This window comes from Amblyomma mixtum, chromosome 8, assembly GCF_055824585.1.
Source record: "Amblyomma mixtum isolate Tamu chromosome 8, ASM5582458v1, whole genome shotgun sequence".
Lineage (NCBI taxonomy): Eukaryota > Metazoa > Arthropoda > Arachnida > Ixodida > Ixodidae > Amblyomma > Amblyomma mixtum.
In genome coordinates this window covers 7,871,513-7,898,613 of record NC_143019.1, presented here as the reverse complement: position 1 = coordinate 7,898,613, position 27,101 = coordinate 7,871,513, and the positions used below count along the sequence as shown (strand labels likewise).

At 46.3% G+C, this 27,101-nt stretch overlaps 1 protein-coding gene across 1 annotated transcript in view; it reads left to right on the top strand.

Annotated features, from left to right (window-relative positions):
- The window catches only part of LOC149331248 (mitochondrial basic amino acids transporter-like), a 40,611-nt gene that overhangs the window by 12,976 nt on the left and 534 nt on the right, over positions 1-27,101 (top strand). Inside the window, exons 2-5 of the mRNA XM_089556421.1 lie at positions 14,634-14,677; positions 20,266-20,349; positions 21,235-21,432; positions 25,128-25,429. Coding sequence (XP_089412547.1) covers positions 14,634-14,677; positions 20,266-20,349; positions 21,235-21,432; positions 25,128-25,429 — 628 coding nt within the window. The remainder of the gene's footprint in view (positions 1-14,633; positions 14,678-20,265; positions 20,350-21,234; positions 21,433-25,127; positions 25,430-27,101) is intronic.

Here is a 27,101-nt window from a genome sequence, read left to right as displayed (position 1 = left end):
AGTGCCTTCAACTGGAAGTTCGTTGTTGAGTCAAGGCTGAAGAAAGCTTCAGAACAGTGCGCAGCAAACTGCATGAAGCAAACTCATGTGTCGTCACTAACAATCCTCATTAAGCTCATTTATATGGAAGCTCATGCACATACATTTATGACAGTTTCTATTTTTTGTTAAATGCGACCTACTTTTATTAATTGCAACTCAGGAACCGCAAATTGTCTCAAATCAGCACGAAATTCTAATTCAGGTGAGCCTGTTTCCAGCTCCCATTAATCCACGGGACGTAGATGGCACCGGAGTCCCCCGCCAGTTAGGACCAACAAAATTTAAACTCCTGGCTAGAGGTAAACTAGGCTGCAGTGCACCCTTTACGCAAAAGCAGAATAAAATTACACGTAATCACGTGCTGAATCCCTGTATCGGGCTTACGAAGTGGAAAAGTTAAAAAGCTAGTTTTAGAATAATTGTATGCGACCGCCACCGTATTACCGCACTGGCTGCGAGGTTCTGTGGCTTAGATATACCATGTCAATTGCGGCCACTACTGCGGAATTTAAGTGAAGACAAAAACTGAAAGACGGTCGTGTGCTGTGCGACATCAGTACACGTTAAAGAATTCCAGCTTTTTATTTCCCAGCTTTTTATTTTTCTATTCTCCATTTCGCGTACATATGGTCCTCTCATTGGTCACTCAGGTATACCCGTGGCTTTCAAGCGCCTCTGCGAAGTTACCCGACCATTGGGTGCTTGGAGACCGAACCTCCCCTTTGACTGCGATATGCAGCCTCATGTTTCCCAGTTTTCTATTAAAATTCGTTACATGCGTTCAGTAGCTTCTTTGCATACAATGCTTGTCTCGAAAAGAATGCGATGGATTCTTATGCTAGTCTTTAACTAGGTAAACAATTACCTCGGTAGGCCGCTCCACCATTCAGCGCGTACGGCATGCACCTGGCAAGTCTGTGCGTATGTAAAGGGGCAGAACGCTTGCCTATAACACGTTCTGGGCGTGTTTCCTGCCGAACATGCGATATCTAGCGATAACATTAGGTTCACAATGGTCTGGATATAAGCATGTTCAGTTAAACTCGTGGGATTTTATCGTCATTTTTTGCCTTCCTGGTGGCAGCGGCTTTGGGAGCTGCGGAACACACAGTTCTGCTGCTCTAGACATGCGTTTTGCCCTCGGTATATCTACATTATACACTGGGTGTACCGACTAAGTGTAGCAAAGTTTTTAAAAAAGACGAAGCGTCCCAGACAAGTGAGCTGAAATTAGGGTTGTTCAGAGCTATGTGTTTAGTGAACACCATTAGTTCCATTCCGAAAAGTTATTTAGTTAAGACTAGGTATTTTTTTTTAAAATAATGCCTACGGGAAAAACATTGCTGACTCGGAAGATGTAAGACATGTTGAAAAACTGCCAACTGAAATGTTTACGACAGGGCACCATTTACGCACATCTTTTTACCAACGCCTAAAAAAGAATGATGCGAATACAAAAACTGCCATGTGATGATGGTGCAACTTCAGTGCCCCAAGATGCGCTCTCTGAAAGCATATGCCGCTCATCTTCGGAACACTGCCCCAAGGCCGCAACGTATAGTCGCCAGCTGCTACTAACCCGTTGGCCAGCTTTTTTTGGGGGGCCAGTAAAAATGTCTGCTTTAATTGTACCTTTTGAAACCATTTTAGTCTTCATCCACCTCGCATTCGGGAGGTGCCAGGTTCGAGCCTCAGTGCTCCCGGGTATACACCGGTTTTGTAATGGGTACAAGAAATCGCCCGGCCTGGCGCTCGGCATTTGTGGCTGAAATGCCTGGGAAAAGGGTCTTGGACAAAACCGTCCAAACAGCTGGCTTCTCACCGCATTTTGGAATTCGATTTGGCCATCTCTTTCTCGTTCGGCTGCAGCATGGGGTTCTGTTGGGTGGGAGCCTTGTTTAGGGTGAAGCTAGGTGGGTTTTTTGGTGGGTGGCACTTCGGGAGGGTAGATTTGGCTGGTGATAATGGATGACACTTCCAGAGGGTTCAGCTGAGCGGGGGTGCGATGGGCTTCACACCGATTCCGCTACTTGCGCCAAGTGTCGCTGTGATCTGGAGCAAAAAGCTGCGGCAGAAGGACGCAGCCTTCTCGGAAGCCGAAGCGGGTAGGACTGCCAACATTTTTTTTTTTCACTGTAGCCCAAAACAAGCAGTCAGCTGTTCTCTTTTCTCCGGGCAAACGTGTACCCTTATCACCAAGAAAGGGAGCGGGACGATGACAGGCCGCCATGTTTTCCCACTCTACTACGAAACGAGGCCGTCCGCTGTTGGCACGGGGCCCACAAAACGACCCGGACCAGTGTCGCGCGACGCGAGAGATCATGCTGCGCGTCACAACAGCCTTTTCAGTGAAGGATCGCGCCCTTCTTTTCATGATGCCGTATATACCTCCCAACAGCTGACATGCTGAGGTCAAAACCTGGTCTTCGGTCCGTTGCGAACAAGTGCAGAAAGGTTGGAAGTACCTGGCTACTCGTGCAAGAGAGAGACTTTAATGAATAAAGGAGAGGTCTGTCTGGTTGTTATCCTAGCATGCTACTCCAGACTCAGAAGCTTTTCTCAGGATTCCGAGTTGAGCTATTTTAAAACAACGAAAACAACAAACAGAAACTCAGTTCCAGTGCCCAGGGACGATGCTTCACATGACGCAGCTATTACGTCAGAAACATTGCTAAAAGTGAACCCGTATGCGCCTTCAATGGCTAAAGTAGCGACTGAAAGAAATTGCTCCTTTCATAAAATCCTTAAATGACCTCTTAAAAGCCTGAAAAGGTTTTAAGTGAAGCCTGGTGTGGGTGCTGACGTGAGGGTGGCGTAAACGACTAGCCAACTTCAGCGTTGCCCGTAGAAATCACCTACACTGATGCCATCGAAATTGTACATTTTGAAAATCTATTTGCGCCGGAATGAAATGCTCCATGGTTACAAGACTTGAAGGAAGTAATCCGAAACAAAAGAGAACCTAGCGTATAATTTTAGCGTGAGAGCGTTAAAGGAACCTCTCTGCAGAAAATCTGGTGGCGGCATTGTCGACGTTGGCGTTTTGAGCGAAAAATCACGAGCATGACTCTGGCAGGCGGTCCTCAGAGAGCAACCTACGAGGCAGGTGAGCCATCTAGGTCACATGACGTTGCGGCATCATCACAGCCTGCCAATATGCTGGTGAGTAAACTGCCCACCGTGGCAGGTGAATGATCGGTCGCTCGTGAAGAGCAACCTGGGCACACCGCTGGGAGCACCTGCCATCGCAGGGCAGTGGCGCAAAGCTTAACCGCTGCACCACTGCGCCAGGAGTGGTGTGAGGACTCCCAGGGATCTATGAATCTAAAGTAGAGAATGACTTTCTGCATATATGGGAATTACCTCAATACGCTATCGCGTCATACCCATAACGCGGAAGTTAAGCGTCTCCTTTAAGCCATGTCTGTATAGTCCTTTACGCCAGCAGCACCTGTCCTTCCTCTCACATTGCGCACTGGTTCGCGTAACGTCTTCCATGAGAAGTGGGTCGCCAGTAGCTGCGCCTTTGCCTTCCTTGTCGCTCGTTGTCAGAGCTGTTTTCGCATTTACGGCATGTCATCGCATCTGACGACGTTGGGCGGTCGTAACTATTGACCTTGCCAAGAGGCGGTGCGTACAATCGAAGCGGGCTCGCGCGACACCAAACCTAGTTCCGAAGCAATCACTCTTTACGACGCTTGGTGACAAGCAGTTACTGCGAGAGCGCTAGAATTCTTTCGGAGCATTCGGGTTGGTGTCAAGGCGTTTGTTTACGACGACTTCGTGTGCTGTAGGTGCCTGTCTCAAGGACGGCAGCTTCGTCTGGCAACTCTATGCTCTCACGCTCTCCGCTCTGCTGTCTGCTCTGGGCTCTGCTGCGTGCAACCTTTGTGACGGACCGGACGAGACGTTGGAGCATCTTCAGCTGGAGTGCCCAGAACTATCTCAACAAAAATAGCGCAGAAACAGAACAAGGACAAGCAAGCATACACACGAGCGCTAACTTCCAACAGTTTATTGGGAACCGCAGGGGGGTAAATATATACGACGTGGCGATACATTGCACAGGCGCAGGACAAAAATTTTCAATAGTTTCTTAGATAATGTAGTTCTTTTCGAGATAATCCAACAGACGGTTTTGCGATGCACAAGTCACCTAGGCTATCTATGGCTTCAGATTCAATAATTTCACGGGTAAGTTTGCTAGGGTTCTTGGTGATTACATTGCATGATTCATAGATAGGTACACAATCTTCACAGTTTCTACAGTGGACATCAAGAAAACCCCCTCTTTTTTCTTTTACATTGTAACGATGCTCTCGAAGACGTTCAGGCACCTTCCACTCTGACCTATATATTTCTTTCCGCATGTCAGTGGTAAGCTGTACACAATTGATTCCATACATTCAACGAGCTTTGTAACATGCTTCTTGGTACACCCACTCTTTTTCGCAGGGTCAGGTCTTGTCAACTTGCAGAGTTTCTGCAGCTTTTCAGGAGCTGAAAAAATGACTTTGACATTGGCCTGTTGTCCAATCTTTTTCAAGCGATGAGACAAACCGTGAATGTATGGAATAATAGCAACTTTTTGCTTATTTGCTGAAAGAGGAGGGACATCTAGAGGGGAACAGATCTGCTTCAGGAGGATTTCAGCAATACTTGCAAGGACATGCATAGGAAACCCAGCGTTAGTTAGCCTCTGTACTTGTTCAGCGAAACTTGCTGCCATTAGCTGAGGAGAGGACTTTTTTATGGCGTTAGAGTGGCATAACTTTGCAATTCCCCTCTTGACAAGTTTGGAGCGGGTTAATGCCGATATAATAAGAATTCGTCACTCTGTACTTAAGATTCATAGATGCCGGCGAGTCCTCATATACCACTACCAGCGCTGTGGCGCAGCGGTTAAGTGATGCGCCACTGCACTGGCATGTGGCTGTTACTATCCCAGCCACCCGTCGGGATTGTGCGACCCATGCTGCTCTTCCCGAGCAACCTCTCGTGACCAATCATTAATTAAACTGCCACCTGCCTCCCATTGGCTGCAGTTTTTGAGACGCTCCTACGAACTAACCCGAGCTTACCCGAGTAAAAAAAAAAAAAACAGGATTCTTGCTCGGAGTTGGTACAGCGGGCCAAACCATTAGCTGGCGTGTGCGACGGCCGCTTTTTCTGCGCTACTGCACTTTGGGATGAAGCAAACTTGCGGAAAGCTCAATATTAAGCACGGGCTTAGTGAGCCTGTGCTTAAATTGGATATTTTCGAAAGTTTGCTCCGTCATAAGCGGCAGGAGCACGGAAAACGCGGCAGTCACGCACGCCGGCTAAAGGTTTGGCCCGCTGTACATTTGGAAAAGTGCTTTCGCACTAATGTACCAAAGGTTCCTCCTGTAAGTCACCTTTCCAGAACGATGCAAGCGTTGAATTTTCTTACGATCCTTTGTGTAGATCTCCAGTGTGAAAAAAAAAAATGACTAGCTAGTTTTTCTGCGGATATTTAATGCTCGAAGACCCTGTGTCACACTAAACGCCGAGCATTTCTGGCGCCGCTTCCCAGTCCTGCAGTCTTGATTATTTTCGGCGTTTCGAGGACGAATACGATGATGCCTATTATTTATGAGGATGCTTGGCAGTCCGATTCGTTCCTGTTTCAGTTTCTTGAGCGATTATATTGTGACCTAAAATTTTTTTTACCCGTATCCTTTTTAAAAGGACACCAGGGTCAAAAGGGTTAAGTGACCCCCCATTTCTTGTTACAACACACTGCGCGCATGGCAGCGATGATGTTATTTACCTGGGAGAAAATATCCAGCTATCGTCGTGCGGTATAACTTCGCAGTGAAGCCTTAATTGTTACTCTTCATAACTAATTTCATAACTTCATAAAGGACCGTTGAGGACACCTTCACCCGACTTTAGTTTGTATTAAAATTCAATTACCTACCTCCTTGTAGTTGTGCGGCCATTCGCTCGGCATAAAACACGCAGTTGTTGCTGAGAAATTTGAAATTTAAAATGGGTTGATTTTTTCCCCCTTGCTCACTTCAAATTCGTGGCGTTTATAACATTGTCGTCATGGCTGTGGACGCCGTGCTGCGCGCCTGCAAGTTATTTATTTATTTATTTATTTATTTATTTATTTATTTATTTATTTATTTATTTATTATTCCTCAAAGGTCCCTTTCGGGACATTACATGAGGGGTGGGGATAACACGGCAAAAAAATATTATACATTAATAAGAAAATGGACAAAAATTACGTTGATGAGTAGGCTTCCTCGATAGTGGTCTTGAAGAGTCGATGATTCATGATGGTGGCCACTTCAGCAGAGAGGTCATTCCAGTCACGGGCAGTCTTTAAGAAAAATGATTGCTGGAATGTGGTGGTATGTGCACGTTCAGGGTTGATGAAAATGTTGATGAAAATGTGGTCTTGCCTAAAACATCCGGAAACGAAAAAGGCCTTATGTCATCGCATTTTGGCAATGATGCTTTTCTTGCTGTCTGTGACGTTTCATAGCGTATAAAAGCTGTATTTACAGTTATAGTGGTCTTGAAGAGTCGATGATTCATGATGGTGGCCACTTCAGCAGAGAGGTCATTCCAGTCACGGGCAGTCTTTAAGAAAAATGATTGCTGGAATGTGGTGATATGTGCACGTTCAGGGTTGATGAAAATGTTGATGAAAATGTGGTCTTGCCTAAAACATCCGGAAACGAAAAAGGCCTTATGTCATCGCATTTTGGCAATGATGCTTTTCTTGCTGTCTGTGACGTTTCATAGCGTATAAAAGCTGTATTTACAGTTATAGTGGTCTTGAAGAGTCGATGATTCATGATGGTGGCCACTTCAGCAGAGAGGTCATTCCAGTCACGGGCAGTCTTTAAGAAAAATGATTGCTGGAATGTGGTGGTATGTGCACGTTCAGGGTTGATGAAAATGTTGATGAAAATGTGGTCTTGCCTAAAACATCCGGAAACGAAAAAGGCCTTATGTCATCGCATTTTGGCAATGATGCTTTTCTTGCTGTCTGTGACGTTTCATAGCGTATAAAAGCTGTATTTACAGTTATAGTGGTCTTGAAGAGTCGATGATTCATGATGGTGGCCACTTCAGCAGAGAGGTCATTCCAGTCACGGGCAGTCTTTAAGAAAAATGATTGCTGGAATGTGGTGGTATGTGCACGTTCAGGGTTGATGAAAATGTTGATGAAAATGTGGTCTTGCCTAAAACATCCGGAAACGAAAAAGGCCTTATGTCATCGCATTTTGGCAATGATGCTTTTCTTGCTGTCTGTGACGTTTCATAGCGTATAAAAGCTGTATTTACAGTTATAGTGGTCTTGAAGAGTCGATGATTCATGATGGTGGCCACTTCAGCAGAGAGGTCATTCCAGTCACGGGCAGTCTTTAAGAAAAATGATTGCTGGAATGTGGTGGTATGTGCACGTTCAGGGTTGATGAAAATGTTGATGAAAATGTGGCCTTGCCTAAAACATCCGGAAACGAAAAAGGCCTTATGTCATCGCATTTTGGCAATGATGCTTTTCTTGCTGTCTGTGACGTTTCATAGCGTATAAAAGCTGTATTTACAGTTAAAGTAGTTTCTGTTGTGTCTTCCCAGTCTGGCTCGATGCTGAGGACTGACTCGATACGCTCAATATATCAAGAAAGCCATAGAGTCCACATGTGCAAAAACACTTGAGGTGCTTTCTGCCACCACCTCCGTCATAGTTGTTGAAGTGGGACTTGAATCTCAAAATTAAAAAAAAAAATTCAACTTCAAAATATCGCCGTTTTTGTGGCATTGGAAGTCGTCATCAGTGCCGTTATATTGAGCTGAAATTTATTTTATAATTTATAATGAAATTTAATTCATAGCTGCACAAGATCGTTCACACGTCATCTGGCATTCAGGCACCCTTCACATTTGTGTCATCAAGCGCACGTGCAACCCGACGGAACCACCCATTAAACATTGTTCCCTTCAAACCACATATAGATTGTTTTAAATTTTCTTTTTCCCTCTAACTGTTGAAATTTGGAATGGATTAGACGGCTCACTTCGTTCATTGCCTATTGAAGAGTTTGTTGTTCAGTTGCCTGACAATTTGACCGTTGATCTGTTTTTAATACTTCTGTGTTATCTATTTCTATGCTACCCATGTTATTTGTTTTTACTCATGTATTTACCCACTCCTGCTATGTCCCTCCTCAGAGACAGCAGTATTTATAAATAAATAAATAAAATAAATAAATAATTCAAGCCAGAGCTGTTATCAGGACCCGAGTGACATTAATAGCAACGTCGACAGGGTTATGGACAGCGTGGTCTATGACTGTAAGTTGATGAAAATGCGGTCTTGTCTAAAAGATTTGAAATAAAAAGTGCTTACGTCATGGAAATTTGCTTGTAAAAATTAAAGGGCTTTGGCGGCGATGCAATTAATTCCGTTTGTGGCGTTTCATGTTTCATAAATGTCCCTTTCTTTAGAGAAATTAGCTTTGAGTGTGTACTCAATATCCCTTTAACGATGCGCTTGGTAGACTAAGGAAGCCAATAGATTGCACATGTTGAAATATGCTTCAGGCACTTTCCGCCGCCGCCGCCGCCGCCGCCATCGTAATCGCTTAGTTCCTTTTTGCTCAGACGCCTCTAATCGCCGATTTATCGCTGCCGCCAGTGATAACAATAGATAATTCCTATTTGCTTTGACTGAGCAACGGGAGCCCAAACTTTATCTACCTGGATGCCGCGACAGCAACTGAAATATTCGACGCTTATCTTGTTCAGTCTCCTCCCTTATCGCTATGTGGAGGCGCATCGCTTTAGCGCAGTCGTCTGTCTCGCAATTTTGTAGTGGACAAAATATTCCAAGCGCGCGATTTTGTTTCAGGCTGGAAGGGGAATATTCTGGCCTCGATAATAATTGGTTTGGTTTATTGGTTTATTGGGGTTTAACGTCCCAAAGCAGCACAGGCTATGAGAGATGCCGTAGGGGAGGGCTCCGGAAATTTCGACCACCTGGGGTTCTTCAACGTGCACTGACATCGCACAGTACACGGGCCTCTATAATTTCGCCTCCATCGAAATTCAGCCGCCGCGGCCGGGATCGAACCCGCGTCCTTCGGGTCAGCAGCCGAGCGCCGTAACCACTGAGCCACCGCGGCGGGGCGGCCTCGATAATAAACTCCCCAAAAGGCCTGAATGTATAAATGTAAGACCCCTTTTTTTATTGGCGTTTTTTATTGGGGTTTATCTGATCCCGGCCGAGGCGGTCGAATTTCGATGGAGGCGAAATTCTAGAGACCCGTGTACTCTGCGATGTCAGTGCACGTTAAAGAACCCCAGGTTGGTCTAAATTTCCGGAGCCCTTTACTACAGCGTCCCTCATAGCCTGAGTCGCTCTGGGATGTTAAACCTCCGTAAAAGATTTGGCCTCAGGCCTGGCCCCACCGCCATCACTTGCGAACAGTGATCACAGAGTCATTTTCCCCGCTGCCGTCATGATTTTCAATCGAGTGGCGGCAAAAAAAAGGTTTCATTTTTATAAATCCTACTTTCTTGTCATTTAATCTCTCTTTCGCACCCGGAAAACATGACTTTACTGAAAAAGAGTCATAGGATTTATTTATTACGAACAAAAATTCGGGATCAATAAATTTAGTGTCTATTCAAGCAATGCAGCACTTCGCCACCAGCATATTTTCTGCATCATTCTAGTGTGTTTATGCCACGCTCACGTTTTGTACCGGCATCCTAACTCTACCTTCTTCGTGTTACACGTCCTTGTTCTCACCGCTGTCTTCGTATTTCGTACCAAAAAAACTCCCGCATTGTGGTTCTGCGTAATAAGAATATTTTGCATATAGCCATGGACTGTAAACCCCCTAAGGCCCGGCGGCGTTAGAACGTGAAATATTTGATTATATTTGAAAGCAGGTAGGCTTTGAAGCCAGGGCTCCTCAGGAGGATCTGGTGTAGTGCTCGCTATCATTTTTTTTGCACCTAGGGACAGCGGTTAGCATGGGCGCTCTCTGATGGCCACTCGTGTTACCTAGGCTTCGGTACTTAGGTCAGGACCTTTCGAGATGCTTATAGCGACAGGCTGTAAACAGCACAGCAAGTAAGCACCGATAAATGGACGGATTCTTGCGAGCAACAACAAAGGAGCGATAACGCATCGCACCGGCAACAATGCAAACAGTTTACGCGTCACGTGCGCCGTTCACTTAGCGCGGCCGTTATTCGCCGCTCTACTGCGGTTGCTTTTCCGTATCTCGAAAATTGTTTTGTTCCACGGCTCGATGTCAGCTCTCAGGGGTAGTAGTTCTAAGCAGGTCACAATATTCACTCTACAAAAAATTGGCAGTGGCTTAGCTCGTCTATGCCAGGGCATACGCAGCGAAAGCGAGCGCAACGACGAGGCAAGCGGTGTGACGTCATACCAAACGGTGGCGGTGGCTCCGCGGCGAGGCGCGCGGTGTGACGTCATGCCAGCTGGCGCGGAGAGCGCGCGGCGTCCGCCAGCTGCGGCGGTTGCTAGGCAACGGCTCAAGGTCGGTCTCTGTGCCTCTTCGGAGCACCGCCACAGCGAAATCGCAAGTTCGTGGCCAATGTAGCTGTCGCTATAAAAATCGTTGAAGCTGCTATGATTTGGTTCCAGGAGTTGGCTATTGTAGGGGCTTGTAATATATTGGTATTCCAAAAGTAAAACGGAGCAAGCGAGCGGCAGATCCCAGTCAGCACGGGTAATCGGCCCAATACTGGAAACATATTGCCAAAGACAGAGGACCATTGCGAAACCATCCATTGCGAAATATTGGGGGCCGATTACCTATGATGCATGGGAAATTGCTTCTCAGCGCGCTCTGTAAGCACAAGCCCATGGAGACAGGGAGGGTCCGCCGACACTGGCGAAGCCAGCTGCTTCTAACAGGGCTCGACAGGGGCGCTTATAATGCTTCATTGAAGAATCTATCGGTGGCACGCCATGATTCGGAGGTCGAAAAATCAGCGCGAAGCAAAGAGCGAACCACGCCGGGCGAACCACGCTCTATACCTGCCGTAGCAGAAAGCGCGGGCTGCCATAGACGAACACTTTCAGCATGACGCGTGCCAGCGATGAATAATTGCATGAAGCATCGAAACCCTCCGCTACCGACTAAGATGGAAGATGTTCGGATTCGCCCATGCCGTCTATGAGGCGAACGTCAAAACGGCGTGATGGGTCCGCCGGACCCTTGCTGTATTCATGCGGCGAACACTTTCGGAAGCAATTTCTCAAACAGCACACGAAGTCGGCCCAATATTGCAAATGGATGGTTTCACTCCGATCCTCTGTAGGATCCGCCTTTGCCAGATGTGTGTCCAATATTTGGCCAATTACCTGTGCTACTTGGGTTGTTCACAGTTCACGCGCACCGTTTTGCTGTACCAATTTACTTTCTGTTAGAGCGATTTTTAAACACAATTATTTACCATGAAGTAAAGTGGACAACTGGTAGAGTTCAGTCGAAAAAACGTTCACTTATTAAAAAAACTACTGCAATCAACTATTGGGGGAGTTTGTAAGTGTACATCATAATAAGGCACCGAAAAGACGAAAGCAAGGAAGGGAGCGGGACAACACAAGCGCTTGCTCGCAAGTGGAGATATAAACAGATGTTGTCGCGAAACAGGGCTGCGCTGACGTTGTACACAGCGTCACTACGCCTTCTGGACATTTGTACGTTGGCGAGACCGTCATGCCCTAATTGTAAGACAACAGGAGCACGAGAAAACGTTGGAACAACGGCACCGTGGATCTCAGCAAAGGCCAGGGCGAGAGAGATGACTTCACGTCGTTCCTTTTCTTGCTGTTTGTCGAACAGGAAGAAAAGGTACAACGTGAAGTCATTCGTCTCGCCTTGGCCGCTTCTGAGAACCAGGAGATCCCGGTTGACGGCTGAGGGGCAAGACATGGCTGGGAGCGAGCTGCGCCTCGGATTCCCGTCAGCCTTTTGACGGGTGCTAATAGATGTTATTTTCCTCTCTCTTTCTCTCTCTGGAGTAACGAGAGGAAATTTCTCCATTTTCAAAAGACAGAACTAAATGCTGTGCGAGTGGCCTGCCGCGCTTTTTGAAAAGGGTGCAGTACTGACCCAATAGACACAAGCTCGATCCCGTCCGCAGCGGTCGCATATCGATGGAGGCGAAATCATAGAGGCCCATGTACTGTGCAATGTCAGCGCACGCTAAAGAACCCCAGATGGTCGAAATTATCCGGAGTCCTCCACTATGGATTTCCTCATTGCCTGAGTCGCTTCGGGGTGTTAACTCTAAAAAACCTATACCCTAACTTAGTACACCAGTTTAGCAGAAATGCTTTTATCGCCCGTTGTTGAAGGCCCCAGTAAGCAATCGTGCAGAAATCACAACGAAACTGAATAAAAAAACTGCAGAGCGAAAGTGAGATCTAAACTGACGCTAATTTTCTTGCGAAGGGCAGTGGAAACGAGAAAAAAAAATTAAGACTCAGCCTGTTAAAAGGTCCCTTCAAAATCATGCCGATGGGATCAGATGCAGCTGGCTCGATCGACGTATTCCACAGCTCGACCGTCGTCGAGAGAACCGCAGTGTTTCTAACAGGTATTTCCACTCAATAACCGCACTCGCTAGAGATTCTGTAGCGAGAATACCGCGAGAACGTTTTTGCACACTAGTTGGTGCGTACTAAAAGGGGTTTACAGCGCTCTGTTCTGTCACTTCATTGCTTCCTGTGTTTGTCTGTCTGCGCTGTAAACCCCTTTGAGAACACCGCGCCACGAGTCTAGGTCGTCGCAGTGGTGATTTGGGGCGACGCTTTAACGGCGTTAATAGTGGCTGCATGGGAGCAGAGATGAAGACGAGTGACGCATTCACACTGAGCAGGAGGAATTCGGTCGTAGTCTTCGGCGCCGGTATTTTTCATTTTTCCACGTGCTTGGCGGCAGTGGTACTGCACCCGCTGATGAGGTTTGATCAGTCTAAACCAACAGCTGTCTCCAAAAACGGATCGCAACGTTAGGTTGACGCCGGAGGGCAGAAACGCTCGACTGATCGGCAACGGAGCCTTCATCCCAAGCAGAACATCTAATCGGCCCAATATTTGAAACGCTTTGACAAAGGCCAGTCTTACAAAGGTACAAAGAAGGAAAACCGAAGAACGCCGCTGTAAACAAGCTCAGAAAACCTTCTCGAAACGGACTAGAGAGTGCGGCCTTGCAGCATCTGTCACCCGTATTAGACGAAATGCCCAACGCTACTCCTGCAAGCGTTTCATTGTGCAACTTAATTTGGGCGACGAGACAGTTCATCAACTGTTTCCCATTTCTTCTCTGTCGAACAGTGGCGCCGTGGCAGGGGTCGAACCCGTGACTCAGTGCTCAGCAGCGGAATTTCGTAGCCATCGAGCCACTGCTGCAGTTACTTATTGCAGGTTGCACGCGATAATTTTATTGCTCAGGAGCTAAACAGTCCAGAGTATCTGTCACTGCCCTGACGCTTATCGCGACTAGTTCTCGAGTGTTTTTTCCGCCTGTTGCGGCGACAGACTTTATAATGCGGCTTCATATTACGAGGCGCAACGCCCACAAAATGGAAATGAAGCGCTCGGAAGAGTTTCTTCTCGAAACAGCGTAGGCATGATTGTGCCTCCCAGTTCGTTGTTTTTCTAATGACCGAGTTTAATCTATGGCGCCCACCTGAAACAGAAATTGAGTGGAGACCCCAGATAAAAAATCGCTGTCACTTATCCACACAAACAAGGTGTTTCTTATACACACACCAGTGAAAGCACTACAAAATGTCGGATAACAATCGCTTTGTTAATACCGACATGTCGCACTCACCTAGACAACAATAGAGAGTGCGCATGTCTTTGAATACGTATAATAAGCGTACCCAGCTACGTGTAGCGTACACTGCATGCTATATATGGCGGTGTAAGGTTGAGGCTGGGTTGTCCACATTATGCTGGTCCACTTTAAAAAAAATATTGGCTGAGGTTCAACCAGGCGGAACCTAGTAGACGAGCGAAAGCAAAGTCGGTGGTATTTATAGCGAAGAATGGAGTCACGTCCTACGTCATCGCATGGCGTCACATCAGGCGTTGCGAAGTTCAGCCCTAAAGGTCAAAGGTCAAGAGTCATGTGACCACAGGTCATCGGCTACGTGGTTGCTAGTCATTAGCTGTGACCATACCATGCAGGCATACCATGCAGGCATATCATGCAGGCTGCTTTACTATAAAGCAGCCTGCATTCCATTGCATTATTGCTAGAATCATTTTAGAGAGAATTGAATTTATATTGTTTAAATGCTTGGTTAAGGATCAGGTGAGGTTATTTCAACGTTTAAATGTATCGTTTCACAAGCTTTGGAAAAAAGAATTTTCGGATCAATGTCTTAATGTTGGACTAAAACGAGAAAGTAATACTGCTGTAACGTTTCTCTGCTACCTGGGGTACACCACGGTAACGGCGATGTAATACGGTGGGCGCACTATATATGTGTGTGTAATATCATTACCAGAACGGAATTCCTTTCCTCATTTCAAATTTTTTGTTTTGCAGGGTGTGCTGGTGTTATAGTTGGACATCCTTTCGACACCATAAAGGTAGGTAGCATTCATTACTTCCTTTTTACCTTCCCTTGGTTTAGAGATGACATATAGACAATTCAAGGACTGTTCACGCAATTTGACCTGAGCTCGACCGCCAGCTGCTGAGGGATTGTGTTCGTTGCAATGTGTTCAAAAGGTCACATGTCTGTCTGGTACGCATGAACCATTGTATACCATTGAAGTGTCACGTGACTCTCTGGTATGCATGAACCATTGTGTAACATTGGGTTGCATGACCACATGAATCATTTCAATAAGTCATGTAACATCTGTTATACGGACGGTGTCCCTAAAGCTTGTAGTCTTTGGTCTGGTTTCAAATTTGTGTCTGATTTGTTTTGTTTTGAGGTAGTATGGAGCATTCATAGCCATATACATTTTCAAAGTTCGCTTTAAATAACCTCTGTAACCACTGTCCGTTCATGGGGTTCTTGATATTTTTTTTTTTTGTCATGGAGTCCTGTAGGCCCGACAGCTATTTGTCTTTTACGCGTCACGTAATCGGATAATCCTTCTGCGTATGAAGTCTGATTCCACCCTCGCTCTTATGGCGTACTCACTTTGACGCATCTGGGGTATTGCCTTATCTGAAAGTGAATGGCGGCAACGTGTACATGAAAGCCTTCCGAGCCCGCAGGGGCGGCTACATGTTCACCACAGCTGATAAGATAAGGAGGCATGATTTCATGTTCAAAACAGCAGGACCAGACGGAATGGAGCGTCCGAGAGATGGTGGAGAATTCGGGAGCTTGGCGTTGACCGCCACATGCTGCTTTTTAATTGCTTGCGGAAGCCATTGCAAACCCAAATTGAAAACCCCGTGTTTGTGTTAACCGCACGTTAATTTTACGTTCTTTTATTATCTTTTTGTTTGAATACAGGCTTATCCTGTGATAGATCTTTGCAGGGCTCTAGTATGCACTGTCACAATGGAAAGAAACCCAAACAACGAGGCGCCTACACACTTATGTTATGAATAAGAATCCTGGCACGCATGAACGTCCATGAACCACAAAAAGCAAAACGAAAAGATAATATAGTATAATTTAGACAAGACAGGCATCAGTTATGAGTGGTCTGCGCAGCTTTAGAGTGAAAATTAATTAGATTAGTGTTCAGCGTTAACCAACTATGATTTGGTTTTTGCCTAAACTTTCCTTCCGAATCAATTTTCCTCAACTAAGCCTTTCCAAATTCGGGTTTTATCAGACGCTGACAGTACGCCCCTTTGAGTTGAGCAAGCAAGAAGATGTACGCAGCAACACTATCCACAGATAGCGTCTATGATTGTAGTGCAACTGGTGCAACGAAGTAAAAATAACAACTGCTCTTCCAAACCCTGAACTTTCTTTCGGATGAGTCACGCCTTTTATGAAAGTTCATTACGGCTGGTCCGAAGGTAGCCGTTATTATGCCGCCATTTGCAGTTCTTATCTCGCGATCTTCGCTCAGTGTCGTCATCTCGGGACATAAATTTGCTTTCGATTGAGGTATTTTAATGTAGAGAGGTAAATAAAACGGGAAATGAACGGCGTTGCTCTCACCATGGGCGGTAGTTAGGACGTCATACAAGAAAACTTCCTCACTGTTCAGCGAGAATTTTATACATATAGGCCGAAAAGAAGGTGTTCTTAAGAGTGTGCCCTGTGTGACCACGTGGACGTAGATGAAAACACTCTGCTTAGGCGAGATTAAGGGGGCAGGGGTAAGAGATAGAAAAGTTGTGGCTGCCACCACTCCCAACTGTACGACGTATAGTCTGGGAGTTTTTAGGTATATAAAAAACTGGTCGCCATCTCTGTCCGATAATAAACTGATTGTATGCCTAGCGTTCAAGAAAGCCGTTCAGTTGGTTCTGCCACGAGATACACCATCTGTTTTGGCTGCTCTCCAAATAAGGTTTCTCACACGGTGCAACAATGCTTCTTAATTGCAACTCCAAAAACAAAATTTAATCAAACGAGCACTCGACGAATCGTGGCATGACATACTCTGGTCGAACAGGCACATAACACTAGAACCCCTGAATGAAACGACATTATTGCTATGTGCACGGCCATGTTGAAGTATATGGTGCTAAGATCACTGCTCTGAAATATATTATGTGCAAACATGAAAAAAGCAAAGGTTTTGCGATGTGAGTGGTTTTAAATTCATTCGGATAAAGGCTTTCTTAAAAACTGCACCAGACTGGCTCAAAAGGCTGTGAGTTCGCCATGATAAAATTGTGTAACAAAAGCGTGTAACAAAAGCGTTAAAGTGTAACAAAAGCGTAACAACAAAAGTGTAACAATTATAGTGAAACAAAAGCGTTAAAGTGGGGAAAGTTGATTGCCGTTAAATCGCCCTCTCGGCGACCCACCAAGCAGGCGTGGCGTCCTTGTGTCAGATAATAGGATTACCGTTATTGTTTGATTGCCACAAAAAGGCTACTGGACTTCGCGGGAGGTAGAAACAATATAATAGTTTTCTTTTAATACGAGCAGTTACAGCAGATCCTTTGCCGAACTTGAAAATAAGCTGAAAGACCGCAGTATCTGTGAGATAAAATATTGCGGCCATCTGTTTCCTTTTCGGCAGTGTTCTTGTCGAGTCTACGGCCGCTCTGATTGCCCTTCGAAACACTTCAGAGCGCCTCGAGGGTTTCCCCTGAAATCAAGCGGCGCATTCGTATGCTTTCCAGCAGCCAGCTGTCTGTGAGTTCGGTATGGCGTGGCTCATACAACAATAACCGGCTAGCCCAGGTTCCCGGCAGCGGCGATCGTTCAAGCGCGCAACCCTTGTTCTTCTCTCGTCCTTTGTTTTCCGCCGTGCCCTTTATCTGCTAATCGCATTCCGCCCGCGATAAGCGAGTGGGGCCATGCCCCCCCAAGATAAAGCAGTTGGAAGGAAGGCAGGGGTGGGATCGTTCCGGCAATTGCGTCCGAATGGACGAGGTCTATCCTTCCCTGCGGCAGATAGCTTTATCACTCCGAGGAGCGAAGCGATTTACCTCGTAGACGTAAAATAAAAGATTTTATGCCACTTCCTCTGGCAACAGGTCGTTCGGTCACGTCCTTCGGCCTCGGATGCCGACATGGAGCTGGCATCGCCTCGCACGTACGCATACCACTGTCTCGTGAGAGCCCCGTTGATGACACCCTTGGACTTTCGCATTGGAGCTTTTTGCAAAGAAGCGCTGTACTGGTGTAGCGATCGAAGGAGTCATTAAAGACATTTAGCACGACTGAGCTGGAGGCCTTTGCCGCGGGCCCGTGTTCTTGATTCAACAGGAAAACGGCGCAAAAGACGTGGACAAAAGAGACAAACACGACAGCACCAGCGCCATCCTGTCGTGTTTGTCTCTTTTGTCCACGTCTTTTGCGCCGTTTTCCTGTTGAATCATGAACCAACTAGCCCAAACTAGAGTTCTTCCGTGTCCTTGTTTGGCGGCGTACTGTGCATGCACTGTAGGAACTTCGTTGGCCCGCAGTATACGTCCACACTGGAGCGTCTCCGCTATGCTAAAACTGGTGCTGCGAGCCTCATTGGCATGCTATGTGGGTATGTGCCAACGTGTGAATATTTGCATTTTCCCAATGCTGCCAACGGCGAAAATGCCACACAGTTGACGCGAGCTGGGTGCGCCTGGGTGCGCCTAGAACGTTATCCTGTTTTTATCGGGACCAAAGAGCAAGCGACAAATCTCAGTGCAACGCGCGAACGTCCGCAACACTGTATGAGCGCCTGTGATATGCGGGAAGGCCATAGCCGCTACTCATCCGAGCTTCGCAGTGAATTGAGTCTTACTAGGCCCGCCCTAAGGATCAACATCGGCACGTGAAGAGATAGGCAGATGACGGCCCGGAGTGATATTAAAAGGGCTGAACGGAACGGGCGCGTGCCGAAAGTGCGAACAAACGAACAAACACAATGATAGTAATCAGGGTCGGAAAGGGCGGAGAGGGCAGGAAAAAGGTGCTCGCGGAGGCTGGAGCACAGAACCGCCCTGACAGCCCGATTTAAATCAGAAAACATAGCTCCGTGATTTCAAAGACGTGCTTAATGGGGATCAACGGCGGCGTTGGTACTAAAACATAGCATCCAAGAAGGTAATTTATAATTTACGCAAAGAAACGATAAAAGTACTGGCTTTTTTTAAATTTTAGTTTGAAGGCATTGTTCACGTGGCACCCCTTAGAATTGGGCTTACTCTGCCCACTAGACACACACATCCAAATACCCTTTCGTTCGCTTCATCACCGTCAGCCTAACTATGCCCACGGCAAGACCAAGACCTCTCCAAAATTACATTCCAGTAACCCTGCGCCGTGACAGCTCTGGCCATCTTATCCGCAGAGTGCATAGATCACTGCGCTGTCCCTCATACCACGTGCTTAAGTTGCAAAAGAAAATTGGTTTGGTTTGGTTTATGGGGTTTAACGTCCCAAAGCGACTAAGGCTATGAGAGACGCCGTAGTGGAGGGCTCCGGAAATTTCGACCACCTGGGGTTCTTTAACGTGCACTGACATCGCACAGTACACGGGCCTCAAGAATTTCTCCTCCAAAGAAATTCTAGCCGCCGCGGCCGGGATCGAACCCGCGTCTTTCGGGACAGCAGCCGAGCACCGTAACAGCTGAGCCACTGCGGCGGCGCAAAAGAAAATTAGTGACCCGATATGCACCCCAAGCAACAAAGTCAGTATTAAATCAGAGAGTCAGTATTAAAGATACGGCTTCTCGATTTCCAGACAACGACTAACCTGCTGATCGGTGGATCCGTTAGATGTACCCAAGAGTTTGAAGCCGACTGAGCCTGCAGGGCACGTCTTATGTCAACGTCTTCCGTCACACAATGGTGCTAGGGACTAAGTGAAGAATTATCACAGATGTGTGCAGAGTCGTGTATTGTGGGACAAGTGCAATCTTGCAAATGTGAGATGAGTGAGGACGCTTCAAGAGCTAATAGAGCGTTCTGGGATAGCGAATACACGTTTTCGCACAATAAACACAAGCATTTTGCGAGACGTTTTGCTTTGTACTACATCATTCAACGTACGCAAGCTCAGAAGTGACGATAACTCCAGTGATAGTGGCGCCATCTGGTTTGCATGAAGTGAAGAATTCTGCTACAAACCTGCGCTCGTTTAGGCCTGCGAGCTACGGAATCGTAAAAAAAAACGCTAAGTTTACCATCTATCCATTTTGCTACAGCCAAGATAAAGCAAAGCGAAAGCCCTAACCAATTAATAGTTAGCTGACGTGCCAAACCACACTAATACCGACCATGTTCACTCTGAAGCGAGAGGCTCCACTTCAGAGGACCCCGCCTTCTCTCACCGCATGTTTTAACTATGCCGCGGATGTAATTTATTTAGTGATTTTTTTGTTCCGCCAGGCATGTAACAAATGAAATACAGGCGAAAAAGCTCCGCTATTCCTATAAAAGGTTTTCATCCTCATTAGATGGATAATTCTGGCAGTGTAATGCGACGGGATTCAATGCCACAAATACAAGACGACCGAAAATGTTCGCTGCCATGCAGACCGTTAGCGAGTCCATACATCCCATCTCAATGATTATATTCTCTATGTCCCGCAGGTCCGCTTACAGACCCAAGATGGTTCATCTCATAGGTATAAAGGGAGCTTCGACTGCTTTAGAAGCATTCTTAAAAAAGAAAAGGTATGTACTTTTTTGTGTTTACTCTCCGTATGGACCGATTGCTGACTGCGCGAGGAAAGGTGGAAGTTGTTAAACTCTGAAAACGAATTACATCATATGGCACTGAAAAGAAAGTATGTAGTCCTCCAGCGCACTTTCCTTTGGGGATGGGGTGCGCAGCCTACGTACCAGGAGATTTCGATCTCTAAGTATGCGGAATGCTTACTGTTACCAACTGAGGCATATTCCCACCGCAAAGCAATGTAACTTGACCCAGTTAGCAACGGAAGGGCACTTTTTAACATGACTCTGGAGATTTTGAGTTTAGCAAATACAAGACATTAAAAGCTCGGATAAAATTCCCGCAATTGCAAAAACTTCGGGTTAAGGGGAAATCTGTTTCCGGTGCAAACAGTGAGTATTCTGTATTTTTGGGCAAGGAAATCTCCCCCAGGGCTTAGTCAGCATACCCTTTCCCTATTAGGCAGTGCGCTAGAGGACCAATAACTCCCTTTTTACTCTCTCATAGGGTAATTAGTGTTTAGAGTGCAGAAGCAGAGATTCAACTGGTCTCAACACGGTTCACCAATGGCCCCGGCTTCTGGGTTAAAGAATAGGATATAGTTTTAGTATAAACGCATCGGTTCTATGAGTATACACAGTTCTAGTTCTAACTTATCATTTCCTGTATAGGGTGAATAGTTTAACTGTTTGTACTTTTTGAATTCCTTCGTTCAAGAGGTTCAAACACACCGAGCGAAAGCCTTCAGTCAGTGGTACGGTGATTCTACTAGCCTTTTAATCAAGGCGAATATTAAGGAAAAGCACGCATACTATTTTCTGCAGCGCCCAGTGTTTTAACTCGACGTTAATGTCGCCATTCCCCTCAACGCGTTTTGGCCGCAGATGGCGGGCCTCTACCGCGGCATGTCTTCGCCAATGGCTGGCGTAGCTCTGGTGAACGCCGTCGTGTTCGGCGTCTACGGCAACGCCCAGAAGCGCCTCGGGGATACGGTCTGGGCCCACGGTGCGTCCGGTGCTCTCGCCGGAGCTGTGCAGAGTTTCATCAGCAGCCCAGTAGAGCTGGCCAAGACGAGGCTGCAGGTATGTGCGTCGTGCGCAAAACTTGGAATCTTTGCTGTGCAAAGTCTCCATGTTCACATGAAGTTTGCGAGTATTGACTTACATGCAAATTAAGGGGCACGACGTGTTAAAGGGAAACTGCATAGGTTTTAGAAATCAATGAGCTTAAGAGGGTCGAACGTGTGAAACTTGCAGGTAAAGCACACGAAGTCTTTTTGGGCTGGCACTTGAAATAGTGAAGTAATCGCCGATTAAAATCCGGACGCCCTTCAAGCTTCTCCGCAGCGCACAGCGCCAAGTGGGGTGCGCATGATGACGTCATCGAAGGTATCGGTGCATTTCCAACGCACAAACGCCTGCTTTAAAGCAAAAAAAAAAAAACAACTCCACCAAAGGCGAACCCTGCCGAGAGTTGTTTGGCAGCGTCTAACGAGTCAGGGCAGGGTGTGGCTGACGTCAGCGGTAATATGAAATCATACCTTCCGTGACGTCACGCTGAATTTCTTTGCACTCCTCCAGTGCATTGAGGAGAAGCGCAAAATTCAATCGTCGATTACGTCACTGGTTTAAATGCTAGTGCAAAAACACTTGGCATGCTTTACCTACAGCCTATGTTGATTTGAATCCTTCAATATCGCGAAATTCTCAAAAAAGTGCTGCAGTTGCCCTTTAAGGGGGAAATTTAAGGGGCAAATTAAGCAGCACGACGTAGCGGTGTGGCACGACGTGCAACACCGCTGGTGCACCAGACAGAGCAAGAGAGAAAGGAGGCCCTAATAACAGAAATGTGGGGAGGGCTGCCGGAGGAGTACGTCTCTTGACTCCTATTGTCGACACTGCGGGAATAGGGAGCACATGGTAAGGAAAATTTAGGAAGTGTAGATGAAATGGAAGGTGAAGGTGTCGTAATACGATGAGCTATAGGCATCGTTCAAGAAAATGCACGTGTCCACTCATACACATGCTAGCACCGGATGTGAAGCCAGTAATACATACGGCTTGAGGTAAAAACTTTCTGCGACGAGAAAACTGTCCCCGAATGCATCTACTGGGACACTGGCTCGTTGAACAGCCTCAGCCATGCTACGCGTTTTATTTTTTCCTCTTATGGTTTTGCTAAAATACTGCCAATAACATTCCATCAATCTGCATGAAAATAATCGCGCAATGCAGGAAAAGAAAATTTGACGCATTCCCAAATTTACCGTCTTTGCAAGAAGAGATGAGGCTACACGTTTGCTCCCGAGTCGTGTAGTATATTTGTTACTCCACCCATAAATAACTTTTTTTTTTTTTTCATGGAAAGTAAAGAGGCCAAGGAATTTCATTCAAAGCCAAGCTGTGTGAGTCGTTATGCATGGCAACCGTTTCAAACCTCTTCAAGGTAAAAAAACCTCTTGTACTCACTCCCCCAAAATTATGAGTTCCACAGATATTGTAAGAGCTCGACTACATAGCTTAAGAGCCTGCCCTTTGGGCTCTGAACTTTTGAGAAAGCTTGCCCGATTTTCGCGCACTAGTACTGCAAACGATGCCTCCTCCGCAATAGTTATTTTTGGTGTGACGTTCAGAGTGTACTGCAGCGAGAGTTGTAAATGAGACGTCCTCCGAAACACACTCAAAATTTTGTGCGTACGTGAGGAAATATGGGTGAGGGTGGAAGCTCGGAGAGATTGCAAACTCGTAGCACCGGAACTCTACGCTCTCTCACGCAGATGCGGATGAGGGAAAGCACGGTGAAATATGGGAAAGGACGGCGAGATTGTGTACCTTTAATTCTACACGGCGCTAGTTAATGTCACGTGAGTCGCAAGATGCTTCACAGCTAGCGCTCATGCAGTACAGATCTCGTTGACTTCAGCGCATTACGCGACATCCTTCATCATTCCCTCCCTAGTTATGACTTTGGTTCGAAGCTACACATTCCTTTCATCCGCGCAGATAACTTATATCAGTTTCGACTTCTGCAACTAATCGATTTTTTCCCCAGCCATGTTAAAAATTATTTATGAACTTTGGTCTCCTTTATACGCCACGCTTTAATGCCCACACGAAATCAGGGTGTATGAGTCATGCCATTTTTTGTAGCTACGGCGAGTATAATTTACTGTCGTTAGCTAATAACCTTCCACATGCCTTAAATGCATTTCAAAACACTACTGGCTATAAAATAAAGGAACTACGTAACTACTTTGTAACATTGTGAATACTTGTGTACTCTTAATATCACTGTTATTATTATTTGCTGTGTGGTTTAGCTAGGTATCCTACCTGTGTTTGCTTCGTTGTCTAAAAGCGTGTCATCTTTAGTCTGATTTTTTTTATTTGTTTCCTTGTACAGCTAGAGATTTCATGAATTTTGTACTATATCACTGCCTGTGTTCTATGCTTTGTGTTTTTTACCCTTTATTGTTACAATGTATGCCTTATAGTTGGTGATGGTTTCAAATTAGTTGGCCGCCGCGGTGGCTCAGTAGTTACGGGGCTTGGCTGCTGGCCCGAAAGACGCGGGTTCGATCCCGGCCGCGGCGGTCGAATTTCGATGGAGGCTAAATTGTTGTTGTTGTTGCGACTGAGAGCAGGATGAAAAGGAAATTGCACGGGCCTGCCGACTGGCTCCAGCCGAGCCACCACCGCTGCCACGTGCAGATAGAGGAGAGTTAAAAGATCAGAGGAAAGTGAAAAAGAAAAGGAAAGACGCGCATCGCAGCAACAACCGCGTCCGCCGAAGCGGACGCTGGCTGAAAAAACAGATAAGCGGCCGAAGCCGCGCTCGCTCCTAGAGGCCCGAGTACTGCGCGATGTCAGTGCGCGTTAAGGAACACCAGGTAGTTGAAATTTCCGGAGCCCTTCACTACGGCGTCTCTCGTGACCTGAGTCGGTTTGGGACGTAAACCCCATAAACCAAACAAAACCAATTGAATAATTAAGACTAACTAGTTACTGTAGAGCACATTGTTGCATTGTTGCAACTTTAAAGTGCTTCGTGCGCCATTTTGTGTATGGCAGCACAAGTTTTTTATATTTATTTTCATTTCTTTTGGTTTCTATACCCTATGCACGTCAAAGGATAATTCTTGGCACCGCTATTGGTCGAGCCTTCTAAACCTCCCTGTGGGGAGTGTTCGAAGTGTGCGACGTCCACAAAGCGTTTTTATCAAAAGGACTGACTCTGAAGGTTATTTTTGCAGGACTGTATTTTACTTTATGTAGTAAAGTTATGCAATAAGCATTTGCACACCGGCGGATACACCGATCGTCCGGTTTCTTTCTGCAGAAGACTTACACCAAAGTTCTGCGAGCAGTTCGCATGAGGTCCTGTTTGAATACATGAACTCTTCACTCGGATTTCATAGTAACCTGCTGACAAAGATTTTCGACTAACGAGAAAAATTACACAAAATAAAGGGAAGATTTCCTCATTCTCAATCTACACTCTCCGAAAAGCTTTTTACACGACTAATGGCACGAAAAGCAGCATTGGCAGAGATCAATTTTCTACTTTTCTGAAGAACGACTCACGCTGATGGGCTCACGTGCAAGAAAAAGCGCAGAGGAGATCGTACAGTACGTGGCTTGCTTGCTTAGAATGCGGCATGTAATTTCACGGTATGAGATCCGCCTTTCCACCTGAACCTTTGTGTACTGCGCATGCATGCCCTAACTTTTTTTGCGTCCGTATCATCACGGTAGTCCCGCGACTGACTAACCTGCAGATCCAAGGTGAAAGCGGCGGCCGCGTCCTCTACAAGGGGCCGCTGGACTGCCTGCGGCAGCTTTTCCGCGTGGAGGGCATGCGCGGTGCCTTCCGGGGCCTCGGCTCCACCATAATGCGGGACGCGCCGGGCTTCGGCGTCTACTTCGCCTCCTACGAGCAGATGGTCCGCGCGGGCGCCGGCGGCCCCGCGAGCCTCATGGCCGCCGGTGGCCTGGCGGGTGTCTTCTCCTGGATGGCCTGCTACCCGATGGACGTGCTCAAATCCCGTCTCCAAGTGGACGGCATGAGGGGACCCAGAAGGTTAGCGGAGGACATTGACTCGCATCCTTGCCTAGGTTCAGATCCGGCGAGAACGTTCTTGCAGGCTAGTTGGTACATATCTGGCGAATTTCTACCACAGAAAGACGAGCATACGAGAAGAGAACTGGACAGGACACAGCGCAGAAAGACGAGGACACAGCACTCTTGTCCAGCGTTATGTACCGTCCACTTCGTTTCTGGTGTCCTCGTCTTTCTGCGCTAGAAATACGCTAAGATCCCGGTTTATTAAAGGTGTTTAAGTCAAGCCAGCCTGCATAAAAGCATTAATCCAAGAGCTCTTGAAGAAACTGACTTGGTGCACTGCTTTTCAATAGCTCATCACAGTCATTGCGTAAGCTTGCAGTTATGAGAAACAACATTTAAACAACCCTTCTACAGCAGCGAATCTGTTTTGAATTAGAAACAAGCAGCAGGCATTGTTTTCATACTAATGCGATTTACAAAAATAAACAAAAAAGGGTGCCTAAAGGTGACTTTCAGGGCAGCGCTGAACACAGAGGTATCGTGGCCGTTCTCAAAGGTGCATATAAGGCGGTGGACATGGCATCTACGCGGGTCTTCATTTCAGCGCTTCCATTCAGGATGATCGCAACTGTTCTGTCGAGTACGCCATTTTCTTTCACAAGAATTTGTTTTGTACCTGGCATAGGCTTGAAGCTTTTTATTTCTACCAGGAGCAAGAACGCTATACTAGAGCATTATTCGATAGTCTCGTTGCCCAGACAGCTGAAAATGCGGATATTGAACAGTAAGTTTCTGAAACAAAAGCTACTGAAATTTTCATTTCCCTAAGCTATCCCGTTGAACACTGATGCAGCCTCGCGTTCTCACTTCGCTAGTGCTCTCTAGCGGCCATACTGGTTTAAAGGGAATCTGATAAAGGCTATTCCTGGGAGGCATCTTTCTCTCTTTTATACCGGAGCGCCAGCTCTTCGATATAGATTTGTTTCTTGAAGTCTTGTTTGTTGCTTACAGTAAAATGCATTTACAGATTCCGAGACGCTTACAGATTCTGAGACGTTCTGCAGAATCAACCACACTCACCCCGTCCCTGTCTCAAATCCCCGTTGTGGAAAAACTAGCAAAATCCCCCACCCCAACTTTCCTGCATATTCCAGGGAGCTTTGATGGGTGCGCCAGATGTTTCCCGGCTGCCTCATAACTCCGAACGTGATGCCCCATCAAGAATGGTTTTATGCTTGTTTGCTAATTGCAAAGAATACTTGAAATATAAAGTCTGGACGCAGGCTTCTGAAGTGTCGCACTGGCAATGTGTGTCCTCGACCTTTGTTAGCGGGAAAAACAGCGAAACGTTCTTACGTTTCTCATAAGTTTTCTGATTGTACCATATGTTGCTAAGAAATTTGAGATCGTCGAAGTCTCGGTAGGAGTTGGTACTATGGCTTTTGTTTTCTTACGGAAGTCTCTACATAGGAAAGAATTGAAAAGGTCACCAACCAGAGGGCAGAAATTGAGTGATAATGAAAGGCTACTGAAGTTTCCAATTTTTGTAGTCGAAGTAAATACTGTGTTGCTTCAGAGGTAAAAGAAAGTAACAACGGGATGGAAAATATTGCAATTGTTGACTAGAAGAAAAGAACCGCTTTGATTGGAGCTCCAATGCTGTAAAAACTTTGTTTCACTCGTTCTT